The 22138-nt window shown below is 42.2% G+C and overlaps 5 protein-coding genes across 6 annotated transcripts; 2 read left to right on the top strand and 3 right to left on the bottom strand.

Moving 5' to 3' along the window:
• Positions 1 to 4977: 4977 nt before the first annotated feature.
• LOC146253142 (E3 SUMO-protein ligase ZBED1-like) lies at positions 4978 to 8192 on the bottom strand. Its single transcript, XM_084676622.1, has 4 exons — positions 8118 to 8192; positions 7495 to 7893; positions 6693 to 7380; positions 4978 to 6485 (listed from the first exon to the last, which is right to left on the bottom strand). Exons 2-4 carry the CDS (start codon positions 7883 to 7885, stop codon positions 5528 to 5530), a joined length of 2037 nt encoding a protein of 678 aa, XP_084532748.1. The 5' UTR covers positions 7886 to 7893; positions 8118 to 8192; the 3' UTR covers positions 4978 to 5527.
• A 392-nt stretch (positions 8193 to 8584) lies between these two features.
• Positions 8585 to 9403, top strand: rmi2 (RecQ mediated genome instability 2). Its single transcript, XM_084677779.1, has 2 exons — positions 8585 to 8943; positions 9018 to 9403. The coding sequence occupies exons 1-2, from the start codon at positions 8652 to 8654 to the stop codon at positions 9170 to 9172; spliced, it is 447 nt and encodes a 148-aa protein (XP_084533905.1). The 5' UTR covers positions 8585 to 8651; the 3' UTR covers positions 9173 to 9403.
• Positions 9326 to 11330, bottom strand: litaf (lipopolysaccharide-induced TNF factor). Of its 2 annotated transcripts, none has more exons than XM_084677778.1 (4): positions 11129 to 11330; positions 10380 to 10592; positions 10038 to 10194; positions 9326 to 9893 (listed from the first exon to the last, which is right to left on the bottom strand). In XM_084677778.1, the coding sequence occupies exons 1-4, from the start codon at positions 11184 to 11186 to the stop codon at positions 9785 to 9787; spliced, it is 537 nt and encodes a 178-aa protein (XP_084533904.1). In that variant the 5' UTR covers positions 11187 to 11330; the 3' UTR covers positions 9326 to 9784. The 2 variants fall into 2 exon arrangements, with proteins under 2 accessions (XP_084533904.1, XP_084533903.1); XM_084677777.1 differs by having other exon boundaries at positions 11020 to 11199.
• A 156-nt stretch (positions 11331 to 11486) lies between these two features.
• snn (stannin) lies at positions 11487 to 12610 on the top strand. Its single transcript, XM_084677780.1, has 2 exons — positions 11487 to 11830; positions 12279 to 12610. The coding sequence occupies exon 2, from the start codon at positions 12334 to 12336 to the stop codon at positions 12589 to 12591; it is 258 nt and encodes an 85-aa protein (XP_084533906.1). The 5' UTR covers positions 11487 to 11830; positions 12279 to 12333; the 3' UTR covers positions 12592 to 12610.
• A 693-nt stretch (positions 12611 to 13303) lies between these two features.
• Positions 13304 to 21885, bottom strand: zc3h7a (zinc finger CCCH-type containing 7A). The gene is made up of 23 exons (XM_084677776.1): positions 21379 to 21885; positions 20350 to 20450; positions 19530 to 19569; positions 19242 to 19439; positions 18994 to 19152; positions 18811 to 18891; positions 18569 to 18622; positions 18443 to 18482; positions 18014 to 18327; positions 17656 to 17899; positions 17528 to 17556; positions 17303 to 17441; positions 17043 to 17201; positions 16694 to 16899; positions 16256 to 16356; positions 15969 to 16150; positions 15746 to 15819; positions 15469 to 15605; positions 15276 to 15381; positions 15029 to 15137; positions 14768 to 14895; positions 13908 to 14071; positions 13304 to 13826 (listed from the first exon to the last, which is right to left on the bottom strand). The coding sequence occupies exons 2-23, from the start codon at positions 20415 to 20417 to the stop codon at positions 13637 to 13639; spliced, it is 2922 nt and encodes a 973-aa protein (XP_084533902.1). The 5' UTR covers positions 20418 to 20450; positions 21379 to 21885; the 3' UTR covers positions 13304 to 13636.
• Between the last annotated feature and the right edge of the window lie 253 nt (positions 21886 to 22138).

Raw genomic sequence — 22138 nt, 5'->3', positions numbered from 1 at the left:
TGCAATTCATGCAGTCTTGATTGTATATTGATGCTAGCATCCCCTGGAGGATCCTCTCTATTCAGCAGACACTGTCTGCCATCATGCAGCAGACAGCCATTCCATCACCGTCAGGCAGTCGACATTGACTCACCGTTCAAGTTGCTCCTCTTAATACAATTCATACCTGAGAAGGTCACAGGTTCCCATTTGCCTAGTTAAGGAGAGCCTTAACAACAGTCATTGCTCAGATGTGTGGGAAGAGAAAGCAGTCCTAATGAAAAATAGAATGGGATGTTTGAGGGATCTTCGACCCGTTCCTCCTACGTCAATACAACCTGAAGCCAAATTGAATTAACCTTCCTCACTATCAAGCATACAATAGACAGCACCTACAGATGTCACACAGGTGTTTGTTTTCTATGTGCTGGCTTTATGATGAAGCTGTCGCAAATCTCAATACTTCCCAGTTATACAGTTTGGTTTGACAAGTTGAACCATAGGGATTTGGGTTCAAAACTGCTCGATCATCTCAGATATGTAGCCTCTAGCGGGAAGAGATCAATGGGACATTATTGTGGAACACTGAAGCTTTTAAGCCTTGGTGTGAATGGCTTTGAACCCTAACTGTCTGTCTCTTTCTCACACACACACACACACACACAGACACACGCACACACACACGGGCACACAGGCATAAGCACATGTACAGCATGTATCCAACTCCTCAGCCACAGCCTCTGGAACAAAACAAACACATCTGGAAGGAGAACAGAGATTAGGTTGTTTGTGAGGTTGTGTTGATGACAGGACAGATTAGTCTTACTGCAGAGGCTCTGGACCCCTTGTGCCATTACGCACACATTTTTAACTTCACAAGCGCTATGATTTTTGAGCAATTCAATTTTTACTGGTTTTGTCGTCCCATGGGTAGGTATTTAGCCTTGTGAACCCCTCAATAATCTCAATTGGATTTCCTTTCTGCAAGGCCGTACATTTCCTTCCCTTGTCCATGTCAGATCTCTCTCCTGTCCGTCTATCTATTAATCTAGCACACCCTGTTCATTTATTCTATCTTGCTCTCTGGAGGGGGAGTGAGGTGAAAGACGCCTCCCCTGGAAGGAGGCAGCCATGCGTAACAGTGGAGAGGTTTGCTGTTTCTGCTAACTACATGTTGCTCCCCTCTTGGGTGCATGAGTAAACAGCACAGTGGCAATGTGCAGTGCAGCTGGGGATCATAAACAAACACACCCCGTTGTGTTCTGGGCACAGCAAGCACTGGAGGTTGCATACTCCTTCACTGTATGTACAGGATGCATGATGCTTGTTTCAAACTAAGGGGCCACTCAATACATGTGCATCATCCTCCAGTCTCCTACTATCCACAGTGAGTGAAACCTTACACTCCCGTGAAGGATGACTTACATTTACGTTTATGCATTAAGCAGACACTTTTATTCAAAGCGACTTCCAAAAGAAAGCTTTACAAAAGAGCATAGGTCACTGATCATAACAACGAGGTAGTCCCAAACACTGCAAGCAGCCAAAACATGAAGCATACAATGTGACAAATTAAACAAGTGCCAAAGGGAAGACACATAAGAGCATGCAGTTATACAAGTTACAAATCAAAACAACATGAACCCCAAAAAGTGCAAGAACGTACCTGTAGATTTGTTGAGATAGGTGTGGTTCTGTGGTTCTGTAGCAGTATACACACTCGGGACTGGAGCAACACATGGATGAATGTGGAGGGGATGCAGGGAGGTAAGGGGGGGCAGGGGGGGGAATGAGGCGGATGAGAGGGTGGGGAGTTGATAGGGCGGAGGGGGGGAGGCCACATTGGGGTTCAGAAGGGGCTGAGATGCCATTGGTGGAGTCCTTCTTTGTGGGGGAAAGAGATAGGAGGCTTATTGTGAGCCCCAAGCAGCATCTCCCCTATTGGCTCCTGGCAGCTAAGCACTGTCAGAATCCCAGAACATGCTGATTGATCCTGTTAATCGTTTTATCCTGTTCTGCTGTATTTGAAGAATTTGGGCCAGGCATCACTGTCAAATCAGCTACATGACTGAGACTGTGGGTCTTCCAGGGTGCCAAACGTTTGCCCAGTCTGTTGAATATTCCACCCTTCTCATTTAAACTGGTCAGGTGTCGCAAGTGTGTGCACGTGACACTTTGTAAAGGGCATAGTGGACTTATTGATTGTTTGATTAGCTGAATGAGTGATAGATGCAGAGTTTTCTTGACAGCCTCATTTCACACTGCTAAGTAGGGAATATGACTCTATTATTATTAAAACATTCAATGTGGAACGCCTGGGAGGGCTTCAAATGAGGAGAAAGGTATTTGAAGACTGCTGGCTGAGGTTACTGTGTCTACTGAACCATAACATTCTCTCACAGAAAGCTCTCACTTTGTGTCATGTCACCTTGAGCCAGAGCTTAGCTGCCCTGTCAGAGACAGGACAATTGCTAGAATCTGAAGTCTGTGAGCGTGCGTTCTGAGTGTGTCCGTAAATGTACATCTGGGTTGGGTGGACTCAACACTAGATCACCACCCACTCAAAAAGCATGGCACTCCCCACATGGTAACTGAACAGCATAGCAACCGGTTGCTAGGGAGTGGGGTTATGCCGAGCTCCCCCCCACCCCTCCTCCCCCCACCCCCCCGCTGGGCAGACGTGGCTGGTTGGCGAGTGCAACGCTAACGGGAGGAATTCCCCTGTGACTGAGGCTATCGCATGCATGTCACCTCCCCTGGTTGCCATGGTGACCGTGTGGAGGTTGGCTGTAAAGTGTACCGGTTGGTGTCGGGGTGCTGTAAGGCTGCTAGCTTCAATGGTTAAGAAGAGGGTGTCTCATTGGAGACATGGATGCCAGCTCCCACACACAGACATGGGTGTTCTGATGGATTTCCCTCCCCGATGTTAGATATTTCATACAGTACATGTTTGGAGTTAAACCACGATCAATTCAATGACAATGATATATGTACATATTAGAGGAAAAAAAGTATCAATCTATTGATAGGTTTCGCATGATAGGTTTTATAACTGAATTTCTGCTGCAAGATGTAGAATAAGGAGGCTGTCAATTGTATCAGGACTAGAAGTAGTTACACTTTACTGACCTCCACTGGTCTGAGGTGGAACACATTCAAACTCTACAAGGGGCTTTTAATGTACTCAAAACTGATGTATGCTATTCATTCATGCTAGCCATATGTTGTTAAATGTGTTATCTAGTTTTCACATATTATTCATGAAAGGCTCATTAGATCTCATGTTTAACATGCTGTGTCCACCTTTTCAGTGTGTTTTCAGATCAGGGCAGATGAGGGGAAGCAGACAAGAGGAGCTCACCTCTTCAGCCCGCTGAGACGCATATATACCCATCACGTCAGGGAGGCAAGAAAGCTCTCGTAACCAGAATATGCAGGACCTCATCATCCGTGTCCAAACATGGTGCTCTGTTTGAGAAAAACCACCAGTTATTTTGGGATGTAGGGCATTGTGTGCAGACTCGAAACTAGAGAAAACAAAACAGCAACGATTACCTTCCAGGGGAAGAATGTTGCTTTTGGCCAGCAAGCAGGTAATTGATTTACTACACCGAGAGCCCCCCGGTGCTGTAGAAGACAGCGAAAGGTAATAGTGTGCATGTGGCCTCTTATCAACTATACAATGAATGACTTGACCTGCCTTAGGAAAACAATGAAGTCTAAACGAAGCATGGTCACTGCCAGCATCTGTACCTGGGAAAACCAGAGGGTCAGCACAGGGCTTATGTAAGTACCCCCACAGCTGGCAGGGCTTCTGCCTCTGCTGTACAATACACCCAGCTCTTTGAAGCATCTTGGGAATGCAGGCTGTTATAAATAGGTGCTACTTGATGCAAAGCAGAACATTCCTGACCTATAAAAAGCCTGACAGAGAATATCAGAAAGATGGACCTGATGGCATATGCCCATCTGGCACGTGTGTCTATGAGGTGAATGTGTATGAGAGGCACATACGAGTGCTTTCATTATTATATAAAGACTCAAAGGTTCTGCTAAAGACAGAAGGTTTATACTTGGAGTTCACATTTAGAATGTTCAACCGTGCAAGAACTATCCTTACATGGACATGGTACAATTCTTCGCCAAAAGATTTCGACCTTAGACGTACCATCAAACCTAGTTGCTTCATCTCTAGCATTTCTTTTATTCGATTAAATTAGACAGAACTCTATTCATCCATGCAGGGAAATTCAGAAACCTAATCTACAACACAAGAACCTCTGTCAAAGCTACTATGTAATTATTTGTGTGTTTTTGTCAGGCAAGTGAATATGGCTCATTAGGTTAACGCACCAGTATGCAGCCACTCTCTGCCTCACTGGGGTCAAGGGCAGTTTGAGCCAAATGTATGCCTATTTGTAGCGGCTTCGCCTCAATTATATAGCTCTATTCCGTCCGCGTAAACAAAATGCCACGTAAACAAATGTATATATTTAGCCCCAAGAAAATAACTTGCTGGAATCCACATAAGTTGTGGATTTGCACTGTACTTTTTCTACTAATAAATAACTAAACTCACTGACTGATAGGACTTACAATTAATTTAATCTCTGTGATTTATGAAATATGATTTGAGTATCGATAGACAAAGCCGTATTGATGTGTGATCACTCTTTGGTAACCAGCTATCTGCTCTTATGAGGCCATTTTAAATATGCTGGGCTGCTAGACTTAATAACATAATGCTCCAACAGCACTAGACCCATCACATGCTGTGCATATACAATTCTTCATAGTCTTTGTGTCAATATTTAATTTGCATTTAAAATGATCAAAGACATATTATTATATTGTATTCTGTACACTCAAAGACAATTAACTGTTAAGGACATTTTGTTATTGCACATCAAGTTTAAGATACACGGTAATGTAAAGATTAATGTAGCAGCACTATAAATATCACTATTGTCATTAAATAAAACTATAAACAGGCTAAACTGGACCTGAGGCCTATTCTACAAGGCAAGTTTATTATTACACCGTTGCTGTTGCCAAAGGAAAGCTGGCAAATACATTGTGTAGCCTATTCCATTAAATTAGTGTGTTCCTTACATGTATTATTATGCTGTTAAGCCCCATTCTTTCAGCTGCATGACATTGTTAAAAAACTCTTGGTAACAAATACAGAAAACTTAATTCAAACCGCTAAATAGGCTAACTTACTAATCTTATAAGGTCAACAAGTACAAGGCTTTTGATGTTTTAATCAGTCTCTGTTTCAGGAGGACTCATCTGATCATTTAACCCAGGGTTAAATCTGTAGTTCCTTCGCTAACCCTAAATCCTGCTTCGTAGTATAGGCCCCTGAAGTCACAAGTAGTACATAACTATTAGCAGGAATCATTATTTTGTTCTTGACAACCAACAGTATAATCAGTAGAACTAGCTCAGTGAGGCATTGTAATGCTGCCCTCTAGTGGTTACAATCAAATAAATTGATACGGTATCCCGTCGACTGACTACCAACTCACAAACTGAACACAAGAGGTTAAACCAGCCCTTCGTTGAGCAGCATGATGTGTTCCACGGCGTTCATACTCAGACAACTCCTCCTCTTATTGAACACCTCCCCAGCCTTAGTGAAGAGGCGGTGGCAGGGCAGGGCTGAGGCGGGCACGCTCAGGTATTTCCTGGCAAGGCTGAAGAGGTGGGGGTACACCTTGCTGTGCCTCTCCCAGTAGTGCATGGGGTTCTCCCCGCGGTGCAGGTAGGTGTCGCTCAGGTAGCGCTGCACTTCCACCGCCGCGTCGGCCGTGCTGCTCTGCACGCTCTGCGTCTCGCCGACCTTGCTGTCGAACATCTCCCACAACCCCCCGCTTTGGCAAGCGGCGGCGCCACCGAGCTCGCTCGCGAGCCTCGCTGGCGTCGCCGTGGTGTCGTCCGCGGCCGTCTCCATCGACCAGGCGGCAGTGTGTTTGGCGGCGGGTGAAGCGGGAGAGGCGGAAGCCTTGGACGGGGACGACTGGGACTTGACAGAGTTGACCCTGATCAGGGCGGCACACTCGGAAGTCAGCTGCTTGACGGCATCTTGAGCACAGCCGGGGCTCCCGAACGCCAGCACTTTAAACCGCGGGTCCAGGAGGGTGGCCAGGGCCAGCACGGGCTCCGACTCTACTGAACCGCAGCTGGTCTGCAGTGCCCTCTGCAGGTGGGAGGACAGCTGTGCAGCTGTGGGGTGGCTGGGAACAGAGGCGGAGCGCTTCTCCATCAGGATGACCCTCAGCATGCGGACCAGAGGGATGATCTTGGAGGCAGAGACGCGCCTCTCTGAGGCCAGCTCTCCAGTGGCCTGGTGGAAGGGGTCCAGCACGCCCAGACACTGGTGGATGACCTCGTAGTCAGCCGAGCCCAGGGGGCTGATGTCTGTGTCCAGAGTGCTGAGGGATGCTGCCACAGCCTCGCGCTGGTGGAACAGGCACTGCAGCATGGAGAAGGAGCTGTTCCACCTGAACAAAGTCAAGCAAATACATAAACATACTTTTCAAGCATCTCCATCTAGGGATTTTAACCAGCAGACTGGGCTAGCTTAGCTGAGGCAAGCTACATCAATTAAACCTACCTCCCGGCACAAGACCTACTAACCTAACCTATCCGAGGCCTACCTTCCTGCAGTAGACCTAGGCTACCAACCAACGCAAGGCCTATGAACTTACCTGGACTCCACCTCCAGTAGCAGCTTCTGGCCAGGGCGATTAAGTTGTTTCTGCACCGCAGCTAGGCGCTCCTTGGCCACGGGGTTGGATTTGAAGAACGCCACGATAGTCCGAGCCTGCGACCGGATTTCCTGCAGCTCTGTGGTGGCCTCCATGGACATCTTCACCACCTGGTTCAGCACGTGAGCAAAAGAGGGCAGCAGAAGGACACCTAGCTTCTGCAGCATTGTGGACATGTTATCGCCGGTCTCTGTGACAAAGGCGGCTACTTTGCTGTGGAGTCCCCTGCTGGCCACCAGTTGGTTCCTAGCCTCTTCCAGGTGGACAGCCTTGTGGTTGTCTGGCAGCCTGCAGACCCCCAGGAGGAAGGTGCAGAGCTGGGAAGCCTCTGTCACTAGGTGGCCCGTTACTGAGACATAGGTGTTCATGCTTGTGGACGTCCAGGTGTCTGATGTCAGACTGATGAAGTCAGCACGCTCCACCTCTGATGCCACACTGTCATTGATGATGTCACACTGTGAAGCCACCCGAGTCTTCAGGGCCTTCTTAGTGGGGAGGACATAATCTGGGTCAAGCTTCATAACAAAAGCAGAGAACCCTTCATCTTCCACCAATGAGCATGGCTGGCAGTCTTTGATTAGCATGTTGATGAGGGCGTCATCCAAGTCCTCTTGTCTGGTGGAAAAGGCTGAGACAATCAAGGAATACATAAAAATAAAAAAAGTGTCAACTGTCAATTAATATATATTTTTTGAGAAAGTAAACATTTTAATGTTTTTGTTTCACTTGAAACAGGACATACCTAAGCCACCGTGTGCTGTCAAACTGTTGGGACTTAACGTTGGGTTAATCCCAGTTGAACTGGTCAATGGTGAGCTGAGTCCTATTGCGGTATTTGAGAACGTTGTGAAGGTTCCAGAGCTGTTAGAGAGCACAGGGAGGGTTCCAGAACCACTAGGGAATGTGGAGAGGGTTCCAGAACAGTTGGGGAACATGGCCAGGACTCCAGAACTAGGATTACTGGTGTTGTACCAAGCCTCACTGGGGTGTCTAGACCGCAGATGTCTGAGCATGGCCGAGGTATTCTTATTAAAGCTGAGGCACTGAGAGCAAAGGGAGCACTGGACTTTCCTGGGGTTCACCAGGGTGAAATGGTCCCACACCAGTGAGAAGGCTCTCTTAGCTTCAGTCATATTTTAGCCTGCAAAGCAAACAACAAAAAGCTACATTTGCAAATGTAATTAACTACCAATAGGGGAAACACAACGGGATACTAGATAGCTAGCTCTTTCGTTAGCTTTAAAAACAAAGCAAAGGAAGCGTTTACACTGTGATACGACGACGTTTGATTGAATGCTGCAGGTATGACAAGTCAGTACAGTTAAACGATTTATATTACATAACTGGAATAGGACAATCACTGACCTTAGCGTTAATAATTATTGTGAAACACCTAGCTGAGCTGTTCCAGAGAATGGTTGTTCATTCATAAGCAAACACAGCGCGGTTTGATGACGTATGTTTGAATATGGAATTCAATGGGTCACGGCCTAACTCTATGGTCACGGCAGACAGATTGGCCAACATTGTCTCCGTTTTACAGTACTTCTATCTGCGTAAACGCGTGAAACAATCATATTTGGGGTTAAATAAATAAATATAAAAAATCGGTAGGCTCCTTATTATAGAACAAGTCTACCTTTGATATTGACTAGCACTGGTGATGACCAACCATACAGGGACTAACCCTAAATATGACCTCTGTCTGACCGCCTGTTAGAATTCCTCAACAATGTAAAATATAATTATATAAACTGTGATTTTGCTGTGTTGTAAAAGAAGCGATTGTGGTAGGCGACAAATATTGCAGATGTCGGAACCTTTATTTTGAAAACCAACCATATCCGGGCTGCCACTTCAATTCTACGCGCGCACGTTGTTAGATACCGTCTGAAAAGTATGGATAAAGAAAAATACCTAGTAGATAAAAAACGAGCTTTCCCAGTCAAAGTTTTTTCGAGTCAACTAAGAGATGGTCAATGTTGCTACGGATACCAAGGAAAAATGGAATGTAATATAAAAAACCTGGGGCAAGCCAAAAGTAGTACACTTGTAGTGTCTGTTGTTTGGATGCAAGGAACAGTGCTAGAAATTAATTCGGAGAACTCGGCGCGCCTTTTGGATGAGACGGGGACTTTTGTTGTGAACGGAGTCAGAAATATTCCCAAAGGCAAATCATGTTTATGTCAAGGTGAGATTATCTTTTGCTTGCCTCTCTGCTGTTTAACAAGCAACGTAGCTAGTTTGGTGATCTTTCTCTTCCAGGGGAGTATTTTATGGTGATGGGTGTCATCCAAGCACTTTCTCCCGAACCTGTTTTGCGTGGAGTTAAGATGGCTAACCTTGGTGGACTTTCGGAGATTCACAGAAGAATGTGGAAGTTTGAGGTGGAAGACATTCAGAAAGTGCTTACACAATGATGCCTTTGTTGGGAGTTTTCTGCTAGACAATTTACATGTATGTAACTAGATTTTGTAACATATCATTAGTATGTGCTGTATTATGTGCTGTATATGTATTAGTGATCTTAACATAACTTGTCTCAGAAAAAAATATTAAGACACAGACATAAATGTATATGTAAACTATGTAAATTTATTTGTGCTTATCAGAGTTACATCATAATAAAATCTGAACAATTTGTATACTCATTTTTGTTCCATTTATGGCAATTGACACAATCGCAAAATGGGTTATTATACATTTGTCTTTTGGTGGTTAAGGAGGCCAAACATAAAAAGTACTATAACTTAAGACTATTACCGTTTAAGCTTGTATATGGCAATAACTGTATTGCTAGAAAAGACAGACATGACTTCAACTATGTACAGTCTTTTGTAATTAAATAAAAAGACAACAAAAATAATGTCCACAACACGAATTACAATGATTGGCTTACAGTGAATTATGATTATACATTCTCATCCCTATCATGCTACACATTTGGACTCAAATGACTCATTTAAGTAAACAATTATTTAAGGTGAGTCGACTTCAGCCGAGATGTGCTGTTGGATCTTAAAAACATGTTTTCAAAGTCGCTTGTAGACCCCAAGGGGTTTGCTGCAGCTGGGACACCGATGTGTCACATCTTTCAAACCATCCAGACAGAAAGGAATCAGGCAACATCCGTAGATACAACTACAAAAATAGAAGATTGCATTATACATCGTTGCACACGTCAAATGAAAAACACTTCAGAAGATCACAGTGCAACAAACTGCAGTGCAAGCTCATTATAAGTTCTGTAGCAGGACTTGTGTGTGTGGACATTGTTAACCCTACCCGAAAATGAACAGACCAGCACAAGTGAGCCAGGCCATTGTTCCAGGGTTGTGTTCCAAGCGAGTGACAACCATTTGGGCACATGCAGGACAGTATGTCTGCACTGGAAGATCCCCATACACCACACCAGGCTGCACGTAAATGGTCTGTACTGACACTAGGGAACAAAGAGTGTTAAACATACAGGCTTACAATGGGACACTGCTCCCATTAACATGTCAAATAGTTAATTTTTAATAGTTCAATATCCAGAGACAGGTAACACAACATATGTGAGTCAAGAGGACTGGCCATGATAAGCTCTAATGGTCTGAAAGGTCCAGACTATGGAAGGAGGATTACCTATTGGACTAATAGGACTATGGGCTGGTGGTGGATATGCTTGACTATGCACTTGTGTTGGGTATTGTTGGTGTGCCGTCTTGGTGTAGGCTGGAGGAAGCCCAGGACCATGTGTATACTGAGGAGTCATTGCTTCTTCATAAGAGGGTGGCTGAAGGTGGCCCCCAAATTCAGCTGTCTCCAGCGGTGGTGCACTTGCCATGTTTACAGGAGCTATGAGAACAAGATTTCCAAGAGAGAAAAACAAATGGCCTGAGGTATAAATATATGTAAATCAATGAGGCTAGGATATTCGTACCCGACAACTGTGACCAGTTTTTAACCTGAAACGAAACTAAAGATCCATGTAACAATTTCCTAATAACCAGCTGGCTCCTACTAGCCTACTGTACTATATATTAACTACAACATTATCAAATGTTAAGCCAACCATATGTATAAGACTCAGCAAACTAGTTTAAGGTAAAAAAAAATGCTAGCTAGCTAATGTTAGCTAGCCAGGCATTATGTTTTAAGGTATCGTTTGCTAGCTAGCGTTATTGTTAACTTCGTCAAAGGAAAATCTAGTACTGTCAAAGGCAATCAGCTATCACTAGAATTTAGCTACAATTTTGTTAGAATTAGCCATAGCTTGACTTGCCTTAAAACTCCGTTCCGATGGCTGCTACACTTCCTTTCCTTGACAAGTATTTGTTTTGCTAAAACAGTGGATCAAAAGCTCGACGTGGAATGAAGAGGTTCTCATTTACCAACTTCCTCTTTGCTTGACAAGAACGTCCCAAGCCTGCTTGCTTTCTTCAAAATCATTGGAGTAGAAGGTTCATGGGGTGTTTACTTTGATCTGATCATCCAATCATGTATTTCAAGTACAGTTGCAAGAGAACAATAAGTACACTCGGTTTGAAACCTTGAGAGAGCCAGTTCCAAGGAGTTGGACTTTTAATTATTTTAAGTTGGCAAGAGCAATTAACAGCCGTGCGATGAAAAACGGCGAAAGACATCAGTCTTTGTCGGCTAATGCTAAGTTGCAGTCCAAATATAAACCCCAGTTTAGTTTCAACAGTTTTGGCCAACGATTTTGTTAAATTGATGTTCACCCAGTGTGCCGCCCGCGAGCTCTACTCTCACATAAGAAAAGCCGCTGGCAGCATTGACATGTCAATGCGCACCTGTAAAATAGTAGACCGTGCTGTGAATGGTCTCACGATGTCTACATAAGTATTTTACTTCCCGTCAGATATCTACGCTATATTAAGGTCATTTCCTGCACACTGTAAGATTGTCTTAATTCTGCTACAGTCAGACATTCACACGGAGACGCATAATAGACCAGCTGGGATGCATAAAAGGGCAAGTACGAATTCGGAGAAGCTCTCGCAGTCATGAAATATCAGTATACTTGTTAAACACGTCGACTTACCAGATTTATCGATGCAAGACCACCGTTAATGGTAAGCAGTGCTGTTTTTCATAGGCTATTCTAAGTAATAAGCTATGGCTCACTCTTATTGATAATACTTGATTACTAGCATAGTGGTGCTCAAACCTGGTCCTCAGTCAGGGACCCCCTGTCCTGCACGGTTTATGTTTCCCTCTTCCAACACACCTCTACAAATGAATGGTCGTTAGGCTTTTGCTGAGATAATAACAATCCATTCATTAAAATCAGGGGTGTTGGAAGTGGGAAACATCTAAAACACGCAGGAAAGGGGATCCCTGAGGACCAGGGTGTTTTATGGGAATGAAACAAATAGGGCCTATGAAATCAATCATCTTATAGTGATTTTATTCACTTGCTTGCTTGATGTCTTTCTTTTGCTAATTCAGACAATCCGAAATATGTTGTGCAACGTGTGGTAAAACCGGCTAAGGTAATTCATGTTTAATACTCTGTTTTAGGGTTCCGAGGTCACTCTGAATTAGCTACCTACCTAGCAACCTTTCTGATAACGACATGCCCATCGTCGATCACAGGCCTACCACTGGGGTGGTTACAGTCCTCGTAATCCTCATAGCTGTCGCTGCTTTGGGAGCTCTCATCTGTGGATGTTGGTGCTATTTGCGCTTGCAACGTATTGGCCAGTCTGAGGATGAAGAAAGCATAGTGGGTGAGGGTGAGACTAAAGAGCCCTTTCTCATGGTACAGTACTCAAGAGACCCTCACGTTGAGCGCAAATCAAAGCTCAATCCTAATGGTGAGAGTCACAGCTAACTGAGCCAAAACAATTAACAATGACAAGCCATGCGTTTCCTTGTTTGTCTTTATTGTCTTTGTATCGCAGGCTATAAACTGAATTCATTGAATCATGTGAAGTAACGTTTGACAGTTGAGTTTGTGGTGATTTCCAAAATGACTTTTAAATTGTGAGACTTCTGATAGGCCAATGAAGTGAACACACGGCCAATGTGTATCACTCGAACCTAACACATACGATGAGTTAAATGCCATGCCTTGATTTTATAATGGTTTGCCTTTTATCAATAATTAATCTGTGAATATGTGTACAGTTATGACACACTACATAGTTTATGTGTAGAATACTTGCACTAGTCTATTGTTTACAAGCATTGTTTATCTCTAGTATAACCTAACGTGGGCTATTGCATGCATTATAAGAGCTTTCAAGTTGATGCAACTGTAAATTCCTATTTATGTTTCTCTGCATGTTGTGTTTACAAATAATGCATATTATTTCACTTGTTTGAAGCAGTTTGCCTGACAAAAAAAACATCCAGAAATTAAAGTTCTTAAATGGTTGGGTTTCAGTCATCTATGAAATAAATACATATAGTTTATAAAATAAAGCAAAGCAAGTGTTTAATGTTAGGCTTTATGTTTGGTTGGTAATTGGATTCCTTTTCTACAAATGGCATAATGCCTTACACAAAGTGTAATTACATGGACAGAATAGTGTGACAGGATGCATATAACTCAACACTTTATAGTACAAAACAATTACAGTATTTAGCTGTCAAAAAAAAGGAATACATTCTCAAATATATTTTCCATATTGTCCTGTAATACCTGCGCTGATTTGTCTGAACTTTAGCTTCTCCAAGTTTATCACACCTTTTATTTTGATAAGCAATCTTTGCAATAATTCAGTTTTCTAACAAAATGCTGCAGTCTTGTGTGTTTGAAGGTGCCATAGCTCTGTTAAGCTCAAAGCTGTGTTCTGAATCTCCATTTATTGCATTGACCAGTTCAAGGCTTGTTTTTTCTAGCCTTGTAACAGACAGCGCATGTGATTATCCAATTAATTGATGTCCTTAAGCAGAAAACTATATTTGCCAAAGTCATTATCATTTGGAGCTATAAGATGGTCTTTCCTTGCTTTGGCCAATTTCATCAATAGAAACTCCCTGCGTTCCTTCCATTCCTTTAGTTCTTCATTACCATGAGCCAGCTTACACATATCTTCCTCCATGCAGGTGCCTTTGCTGTACCTGTGGAAAATGTGTCAACCATCAGTACACCATACACAGAAAAACTTGAATTCAAGATGTAATGGATTGCCACCATCTTACCTCTCACAAACTCTAAAAGTGCCAGTGGGAAAGCGATACTGCCAACAGTTTTGCTCGTCTTCAGAGTTAAACATCTTGTCTTTGTGTTTATCTGACGTGATGTGCTGTTGCCACTGTTTATCACTGTTGCAATTTTTACCACATAGCCAACAGTGGTTCCCCGCCTTTAAAAAAGGAAAATTTAAATTGTAAAAGTTTATACAGTGGGATTGATTAATTTTATTTGAGAAGTAATATCACTAATAACATTTAAGTTTCCAAAATGAGTTTCCCTGGCAAACTTCTTGTCAAAGCCCATTGCACATCACTGTACACAGCAGTCATTCACAGTTGTCTCATGATGGAGAAGCAAGCATAACCCTGCATGGCTGTACTTTTGAATGTAAAAATTCTTAAATAAGGAACTGATATCAAAAGCCTCCAGATAAAACAATAATACTGTATGACCATGGCTGGATGCACCCATTTGGTGGACCATTTGCACAAATTTCCCTAAGGTGTTCTGGAGGCAAACTCAATTTGATAAATTTTTAACTGGAGACTAGACTTAAATTTTGATAAACCCCTCTGAGGTTTTCTTAAAAGGCTCTCACGGTTGTCTGCGACCTTCTGCAATTTTTGCAGTTGGGATTGTCTGCCATGCATAAATTAAAGATGAGAGCATCAGGGGCTTATGCATGTAAATACTTAAAATTCCACATAATAATTTTGCATTAATTTATAATCCTCTAAAAGTAAAATCATTTTAAAAGAAGACACATCCCCACTCCTAGGATGCAATCAAGCTTGTCAAGGATCATCATTAGAAAGATCAGGAATTACAAGTGTGACATTTTAAGTTTATCCACTATATTCCTTACCACTTCCTCAGCATAGTCTGTGGGCATGTGAATTGGCTTTCCGTTCTCTCTGGCACTGCTAGTTTCCTCGCTCCAACCAGGCTTCTGAGACAGCAGCCACTGCTCATACAACTGTTCCATGTCTGTAACTAAATGGTGAGGAATAATAAGTGCCTTTATTAACAGGTGCTAATGTCTGATTTACCGTTCCCATCCTTTGAATAAGGCCATTACACTAATCTGGTAACTAATGCCCTTTAAGAAATCCATTGCTTAACCTACTGTTATTATCCTTCATGTATGTCCAAATGTCTTTTTCCTCCGTACTGTGTGCAAATGTGCAGTTTCCGATATATTGGCACTTCTTGCCAGCTGTCACATGTATGCATATCTGTAGAAGGGGGGGGAAAAGTGTTTCATTAACTGTACAGGGAACTTCCATGAGTCACAAGTGCTGACATTGTGGTAAAACAGGTTGGTCATAATTTAGTAGCTAAATTTAGTACATATGAATGTGAGGAACACCTACGTCAAACTGAGATGGGATGGGCTTCTTTGTCGGAAGAGGTCGAATCGTCATCCACTTCTTGCGTTCAATGGAACTGACCAGTACCACTCGTCTGTCTTTCGCCCACCTGCACCAAATATCAGATGCAAATCAATATGCATGCAAGGCTCACCTGATTTTTTTTTACAAGGACTTAAGAGAAGCAGTCACTCACATATGCCTGGCCTTGGCAGTGCAATACTTCTTGCTTTTGTCAGCTTCACTTTGTTGGCCATTTCTCCAACACTGACCACAAACAAAGAGGATCTTCAGATTTGGTGGCCCAAATGTTTTTGGTGCATTAGAAAATGTCTGCAGAGACAATAGAGGTTATTGTTACAACATATAAAACAGAAAAGGCTTAAATCCTTGTACATCCAAATGTGATCTGAGACTCATGTAAAATAAGGAAGGTTGAGGGTTTTACATTATACTAATGTGCCAAATTTTACCTGGGTCTCCTGGGAGCTGGTCTCCATGCACCAAAACATATTTGCCTCCTGTACAATACTTTCATGTGTGATGCCTGTAAAAGCACCCCCAAATTAAATAAAAATAAGGAAATCAGATTATGTTGATAAGTCATGTAAAAATCACACAGATCATCCAAAAATCATTCATTTAAACATCTAAATGATAATCAAATTATATTACTACTTTTATTCGTTCTCTCACCAAACTCATTCTGCATCCTCCAGACCTTCAGCTCAACCAGGCTATGGGCAAAGAAGCACTCATCTTCCCGAACACAGCCATAGCGCACCTCGTGGCGACAGAGATCCATCTGGCAATGCTGAGTGTAAGGGCGGATTTTGGAGTAACGTACGGTGTTCTCCCTCAATACGTGGACCAGGCATCTAAAAAGCGACATGATTAGGAATCTTAAATGTGATGGAGAGATGATACATGCTGGCAGTGCTGATCCTCTCAATACTTCCAAATAAATAATTCAACAAACTTACTTATGATCTTCAAAGTCATGCTTTGTCACAGAGTGGGAGCAAAGAGAGGAGTTGTCCTTGTTGGTTTTGCTGATTATTCGTGGTTTATGATCAAAACACACCTAGATAAGATCATAGATGTCATATGTTGGAAATGCACATTTTAGATGCAGTGTTTCACATGTATATTGTTGTGATGATGTTCAATCGGTGAGTGAGGAATAGAGAGAAAGAGATGTTTGAAGTTCACCAAGTGACCTATTGACTTTGGAAAGAGAGATGGGAAGTCTCACTGAAAACTCATCCTATCATATAGGGTGAAAAGTACCAAGTAGGGTAACCTTCTGATATTGTTTAATGTTTAAGTCAATGTTGCATGAGAACAGGAGCAAGAAGGTGAGATAATTAACATCATTCAGAACCTGTAACCATGGTATTAAATATTAAGGCAGAACTTACGCCACAGAGGAACATGAACGTCCCGTGGTGTTCTTGTAAGATCTTTGGGACAGTCAGACTAATCTTTGGGACACGCCCAAATGGATCAAAAAGCTGATCTCTGCAGATGAAACCTTTGCGCTCCAGTGTCCAAACATCAATCTCCTCTTGGCAGTATGCAAAAGTGCAATGTCCAGGGTATCGGCACTCCCCTCCGTTGGAAACATCTATAAAGAGATAATACCAATTTACATTGCCACGTTAAACAAGAAAACCACGACCAATTCCACCAGTGACTAACTTTTGCCTGTCATTATGTCATCATTATATCTACATTCCTTAAATACAGATAATACAAAAATCTCATTACCCTTGCAGATATAGTATGGTCCAACATACTGAGTCTTGATGGGCTTAGGCCGAATAAGCTTCCATGTTTGGTCGTGGGTGTGCTTATACCGACCAAGTAACACATCCTTTTTGCATTTGTGATCCTCAGTAACGAGCTTGTAATCCAACACACCCTGCCCTGTGGACATTGAAAAACCATTTTATTTACATTAACTCTTTACGATAAAATCAGTGTTAAAACCTCCATGACAAGGAGTAAAGAAGAAAAAAACATCTTACCGGTTTTGATGAAGCATTGTAAGCATGCTTGTTTAAACTCGTGTGTTTCAACCAATGGATTTTTGGCTAAATCCAGAGCAGAGTAATTCATACCGGGCATACCCACAGCCATTCCCATTGGCTTGTCATCATTGCTCACCTTGAGGATTTAAAAAATATGAACAAATGTATCAATATGGTTCCAGATTGAAATAGTGAAAAAGTGAAATAACTAGAAAGACATACCTGCTTTATGAAGGAATGGTGAGCATATCCTGAATTTGAAAAAATAAAAAATGGTCAACTTAAAGGTACCCCATTTCAACAATTTATATAATGTCTGTAAACAGTATTAGCTACATGAACACTGATACCTGTTTGGGGTTCTGATATGGAAAGACTGTCCAGTGAATCCAAGGGCGAAGCAAAGGAATCCAAACCTAAAGAATATCCACTTGATCCTGCCTTGTGGTAAGGGGGAGGCAGATTGACGGTGCACTGAGGCACAATATGTAGGAACGGGCTGATGTGAGACGGCATCAGGAATGGACTAGGCATGGAATGAACTGAGGCAACGCTAGTCGGTAAAGGAATAGGTCCCTTTACTGTGGGAATGCCCTGAAAGAGAGTTTTCAGATCAAATGTGAAACTTTAAATGAGATTAAATGTTTGGGAAAAAACAGAAATAATTTAATTAATGGTGAACATTTCAGTTCACTGCTGACAACTTACAATGGAAGTGTCCGAGGGACCAGCTTGGTCCAGAAGATCATCAAGATCATCTCCAATAATTTCTGGATCATAGTCCAAGTGTGATTCTGGCACTGGATAGGAGTCACTGGCTCTAATACCATTCACCATTGGCATGGACACAGACACTGAGATGGGCTTCAGGTCATGTGCCTTAGTGGGTGAGACTGAAGAAACTCTGACAGGTACAGATTCAGCATCCACTTTCTTGTTACCGGAAGGATGAACCACCGGGGCTGCAACTGAGACTGGTACTGGACTCCTTTTGTTTGTTTCCTGAGTGCCTTGAGATAATTCTAGAGTAGATGGTAAAATGTTGTTGATTGAGCAGCATGTTGCATTTCCAGATAATTGTCTTAGATAGGAAAGAAATTCAAAGTTTAACGAAATTAGAATTCTAGATAATCTTACCCATCTCTATGTCTTCCACAGATGTAGAGTCATGCGAAAACTGAAAATATAATAATAATACTTAAAACATATTTGAGTGAGAAAAAAAAAAGCATTTTTGGGGGGTTATAAAACATGTGCACGTACCTTATCATTGGAGGCACCCGGATAGGTTGCCCCAGGCAAGGCATTTAAGGCAGGCTGTTGAAAGAAATTACATGTTTATTAACAGTATTTAATGATGTGTACTGTGTCATCAATGTGTTACACTTTTATTTAAAAGTAAAGCAAATACTAAATGTGAAAAAGTTTACATTTGTCAAACATGGAAATGAAAACAGTCGACAGCATGAGGAACGTCTTTGTGATAGGGCCTGTCACACGCTCACCTTGCTTCTGACATAGGCTTTACGTATTTTCAATCCCAACATTTTGGCGAGGTCCTGAGTCAACTGTATGACATTGGGATCCTGAAAAACCAATGCAGTGTTCATAGTAGCAGTTAGGTATGAATACAGGTAATAAGCAAAGTTTACAAAGCAAATATGACCAAAAGATAGCACTGTTTTCACCTGAGGCACTGCAAGAGAGCACTTAGCAACAGCTTCGTAGGCCTCTCGATGCCTTCCCATCTCCTTTAAGGATCTGGCTTTCCTGTACAGAGCTCTATAGTTTCCTTCATTCAATTGAAGGGCTTTCTCACAGTCCTCAAATGCTTGGTCATGGAGCCCCTGAGGAAAGAACCCCAAGTCTCATTCAAGGAATCAACATGTAACTCACTGTTCAACCCAATCACAATAATTTGATTTACTTTACTTACAATATTTAGGTATGCAGCAGCACGATTGGCATAAAGGCTTTCCAATATTCCCCCAGAGACAGTGATGTCTTCAGAGTCTGCATATTCTGCTATGCTCAAGGCCTCTGTGTACATTTCAATAGATTTTGTCCACTCTCCTTCTTTGAAAACATCGTTGCCCTCACCGAACAGATTTCTGACAAGGTCCTGAATGAACACCTGATGAAGCAACATGTAAAATTCTATGTAACATTTGAGATGTATACATAATCGACTTTGTTTGTGTTGCTTTCTGGAATGGCTAATCACCTCATATTGATCCTGTGATCCAGGAAAGGGGAGAGTTGACCTAGACACAAATAAAATGGTGCATGATGACAAACAGAACACGACAAAATCAAATATCATAATTTCAAAAAGTCGTCAAACTGATTTAATGTAGTACATGAGCAGTCTAGAATCCTAAAACTTAATTAGCTGATTGTGGAATTGTTAGGATAATTTCTCAAGTAATGCACAGAGTCGTCGGATTCAAAGAAAGTACAGCGAGGAGACAAAGTCTGATCGCAATACAAAGTTTGTCTGCTAGCATGTTGTGCTAGCTACCTATTTAAGCAGCCCCGCTCTTCACAGTCATTGGTTAAGACAAGGCATGCAAATGTTCCATAGCTTTCCTTCATTGGCTCCTAGCATAAACCTGGCGCGCGTGCGTGCGTGTCTACAACATCAACCCTGATTGAAACACAATAACAGGATCTCCTGATGTTGTAAAAGCTCCTTCACAAACGTGTCAAGCAGATGGTCAGACCTTGCGTCTCCACCTTAGTCCTTGTCACACAGCATCTCATTAAAACGAACAAACCCCCAACATCTTCTAGTCTTTAACAAATGCTCACCCTTCCCAGGGTGATAAGAGAGCCCAGAGTCTAGTTTGGGGGCTCTTATCTGCTGACAAAGAATGCTAAACATCTGTATTATTCAGTATAAAACATCACATTCTTAATTTCTCCGACAGGAATTACCGACATGTGCAGACAGACAAATGTGGATCTGACTACTGATGAAACATTACATAATCATCACTACTCCCTCGGGTCATGACCTGATGGAGGATCCTGACAATACTTACTGGATAAACTGCAGCCCGTTCTGAATACTTTGCCACCGACTGCTTCTGTCTAGACACACTGTAGCCATGTCTCATGTGTTATCAAGTTCTGATGTCAGCACCTATAAAACACAGGAATCATGTTATCTTTTGGTCTGTGTATTGGTCACCGGGCCTTAAAATGTAAATATTCATTAACTTGACAATAGTAATGAAGAAAAAACGTTTGTCTAACAGCGCAAGACAGTGCCCCAAGCAAGAATTGAACCCAGAGCCTCATTGTTGTGAGGCGACATTGCAAGGCGCTGTGCCACCATGCCTTTTGTTTCAGTGACCATTCATGATTAGCCACTGGTAGAATCTGTCCATGAGAAGACAGAAACAACAATATTTCGCCAGTGAGGTCACTTAAACTCCTTGATCCACAGAAGGGATCAAAATATAGACGAGTGACAATATTGAAATAACCAGTTATTACCCCTTTTACTTGCGTAATGACTGCAGCATGTACAACATTTTTACTGAATCTTAAATTAATTTAATGAGTCTTTAAACCATTAAAATACCCTCCCGGTTTTCTTCATGTTTGATTCTTGAACATCACTAGAATCCAAACAATATCCACCATTCGCAAACATATCTTCCACACATTTTATCTGTTGGACAGCAAACTTACTAAGCTAGCTAGCTAACTGACTAACCAGCAGCACAATACCAACATGATACTTCCTTAGCAAACTAGTCATGCATAGCTAGATTGCCAGAATGGAATCAATTCATGTGTACAGTTCATCGCAACATTGTTAGGTGTAAGACATATTTATCACTATAGATAATTTAAAAAAACCTTCACCAGCGAAGTTTAGCTACTAAAATATGCGTAACAGTGTAACAAGGAAGCACGAGGTTGTGGAGTTTGTTCACATACTGTAGTGCTAGATAGGTTAGCTAGGGCTAGCTGAAGTGTAGTCGAAGTAGCTTTTTAGCCATTTTAGCTTTAGATGGCATAGAACACCATTATTCGCATGCACTTTACAAAAGCTTACTTACATGGAATGTATTGGCTTAACATTTGCGACTGTATGTGGTCAGTCTGATCTTTCTGTTATCCAGCCGCGTGCACTTAGCTTTGGTAGTGTCAGCTTCATGATCGATCATTGATTTTATATTAGTGTAGGCCTGCCCTGTAGCGAAATGAGAAACAGTGCCTCCTGTCGTAGGCTGTTGAAAAACTGGTCAAACCACCATAAAAAGAAAAAGTCAAAAACATTTGAATAGTTTTTAAACAAACAACACAAAAAATGTGGTTAACGTTCATGGCATGGTCGCAAATGAAAAACAACAGTTTATCCCCTACCGCTAGCATTTGAAAGATAATTAAAGTTTGAGAGTGAAGCAATGTAAAGTTTAATCAATTAGGATCAGGATGCTACATTTTGTTAATTTATATCATTCCTAAAAGATACATTGCCACTGTCAATCTTTGCTCATGGATTAGGCTAAAGCGTCCTCGAGTGAGGGAGTGATGCTCAAGGGATTATTCAAGACAGTATCTAAAAAAAGATGCCAACTGAATGTTCACCAGACTGTAGGCCTAAATAAGGGGCATGCAGTAGTAGCCTGTTGCAGATTTTACCTAGCCTGTCTTCCAGCCCAAATTAACCCCGCCCACAACAAAAAGGAAGTTGGGTCTGGAGCATAGAGTTGGTCTGGAGGGGCTGTATTCGGGCCAACTATATAAAACCAGGAGCTGGGCGGACCAATGAAATTGCCAGGGCGGGCTTTGTATGATGATGGACAGATGATCAAT

This window comes from Hypomesus nipponensis, chromosome 17 (genome assembly GCF_054491055.1).
Source record: "Hypomesus nipponensis isolate SF chromosome 17, ASM5449105v1, whole genome shotgun sequence".
NCBI lineage: Eukaryota > Metazoa > Chordata > Actinopteri > Osmeriformes > Osmeridae > Hypomesus > Hypomesus nipponensis.
Note: the sequence above shows the minus strand (reverse complement) of the source record. Positions and strands in the feature narration are given on the sequence as shown.

What these genes read in the sequence shown, in the direction of transcription:
- LOC146253142 (XM_084676622.1), bottom strand. Translation starts at nt 7,885, where the DNA reads ATGACTGAAGCTAAGAGAGCCTTCTCACTGGTGTGGGACCATTTCACC. An exon ending in GACAGCACACGGTGGCTTAG is followed by an intron (nt 7,381 to 7,494) that starts GTATGTCCTGTT and finishes TGATTGTCTCAG; the next exon opens with CCTTTTCCACCAGACAAGAG. An exon ending in CTACTGGAGGTGGAGTCCAG is followed by an intron (nt 6,486 to 6,692) that starts GTAAGTTCATAG and finishes GACTTTGTTCAG; the next exon opens with GTGGAACAGCTCCTTCTCCA.
- rmi2 (XM_084677779.1), top strand. Translation starts at nt 8,652, where the DNA reads ATGGATAAAGAAAAATACCTAGTAGATAAAAAACGAGCTTTCCCAGTC. An exon ending in CAAATCATGTTTATGTCAAG is followed by an intron (nt 8,944 to 9,017) that starts GTGAGATTATCT and finishes TTTCTCTTCCAG; the next exon opens with GGGAGTATTTTATGGTGATG.
- litaf (XM_084677778.1), bottom strand. Translation starts at nt 11,186, where the DNA reads ATGATTTTGAAGAAAGCAAGCAGGCTTGGGACGTTCTTGTCAAGCAAA. An exon ending in TAGTCCTATTAGTCCAATAG is followed by an intron (nt 10,195 to 10,379) that starts GTAATCCTCCTT and finishes TTTGTTCCCTAG; the next exon opens with TGTCAGTACAGACCATTTAC. An exon ending in GCTGGTCTGTTCATTTTCGG is followed by an intron (nt 9,894 to 10,037) that starts GTAGGGTTAACA and finishes CTATTTTTGTAG; the next exon opens with TTGTATCTACGGATGTTGCC.
- snn (XM_084677780.1), top strand. Translation starts at nt 12,334, where the DNA reads ATGCCCATCGTCGATCACAGGCCTACCACTGGGGTGGTTACAGTCCTC.
- zc3h7a (XM_084677776.1), bottom strand. Translation starts at nt 20,417, where the DNA reads ATGGCTACAGTGTGTCTAGACAGAAGCAGTCGGTGGCAAAGTATTCAG. An exon ending in ACCATTCCTTCATAAAGCAG is followed by an intron (nt 17,442 to 17,527) that starts GTATGTCTTTCT and finishes TAAATCCTCAAG; the next exon opens with GTGAGCAATGATGACAAGCC. An exon ending in ACAATGCTTCATCAAAACCG is followed by an intron (nt 17,202 to 17,302) that starts GTAAGATGTTTT and finishes CAATGTCCACAG; the next exon opens with GGCAGGGTGTGTTGGATTAC.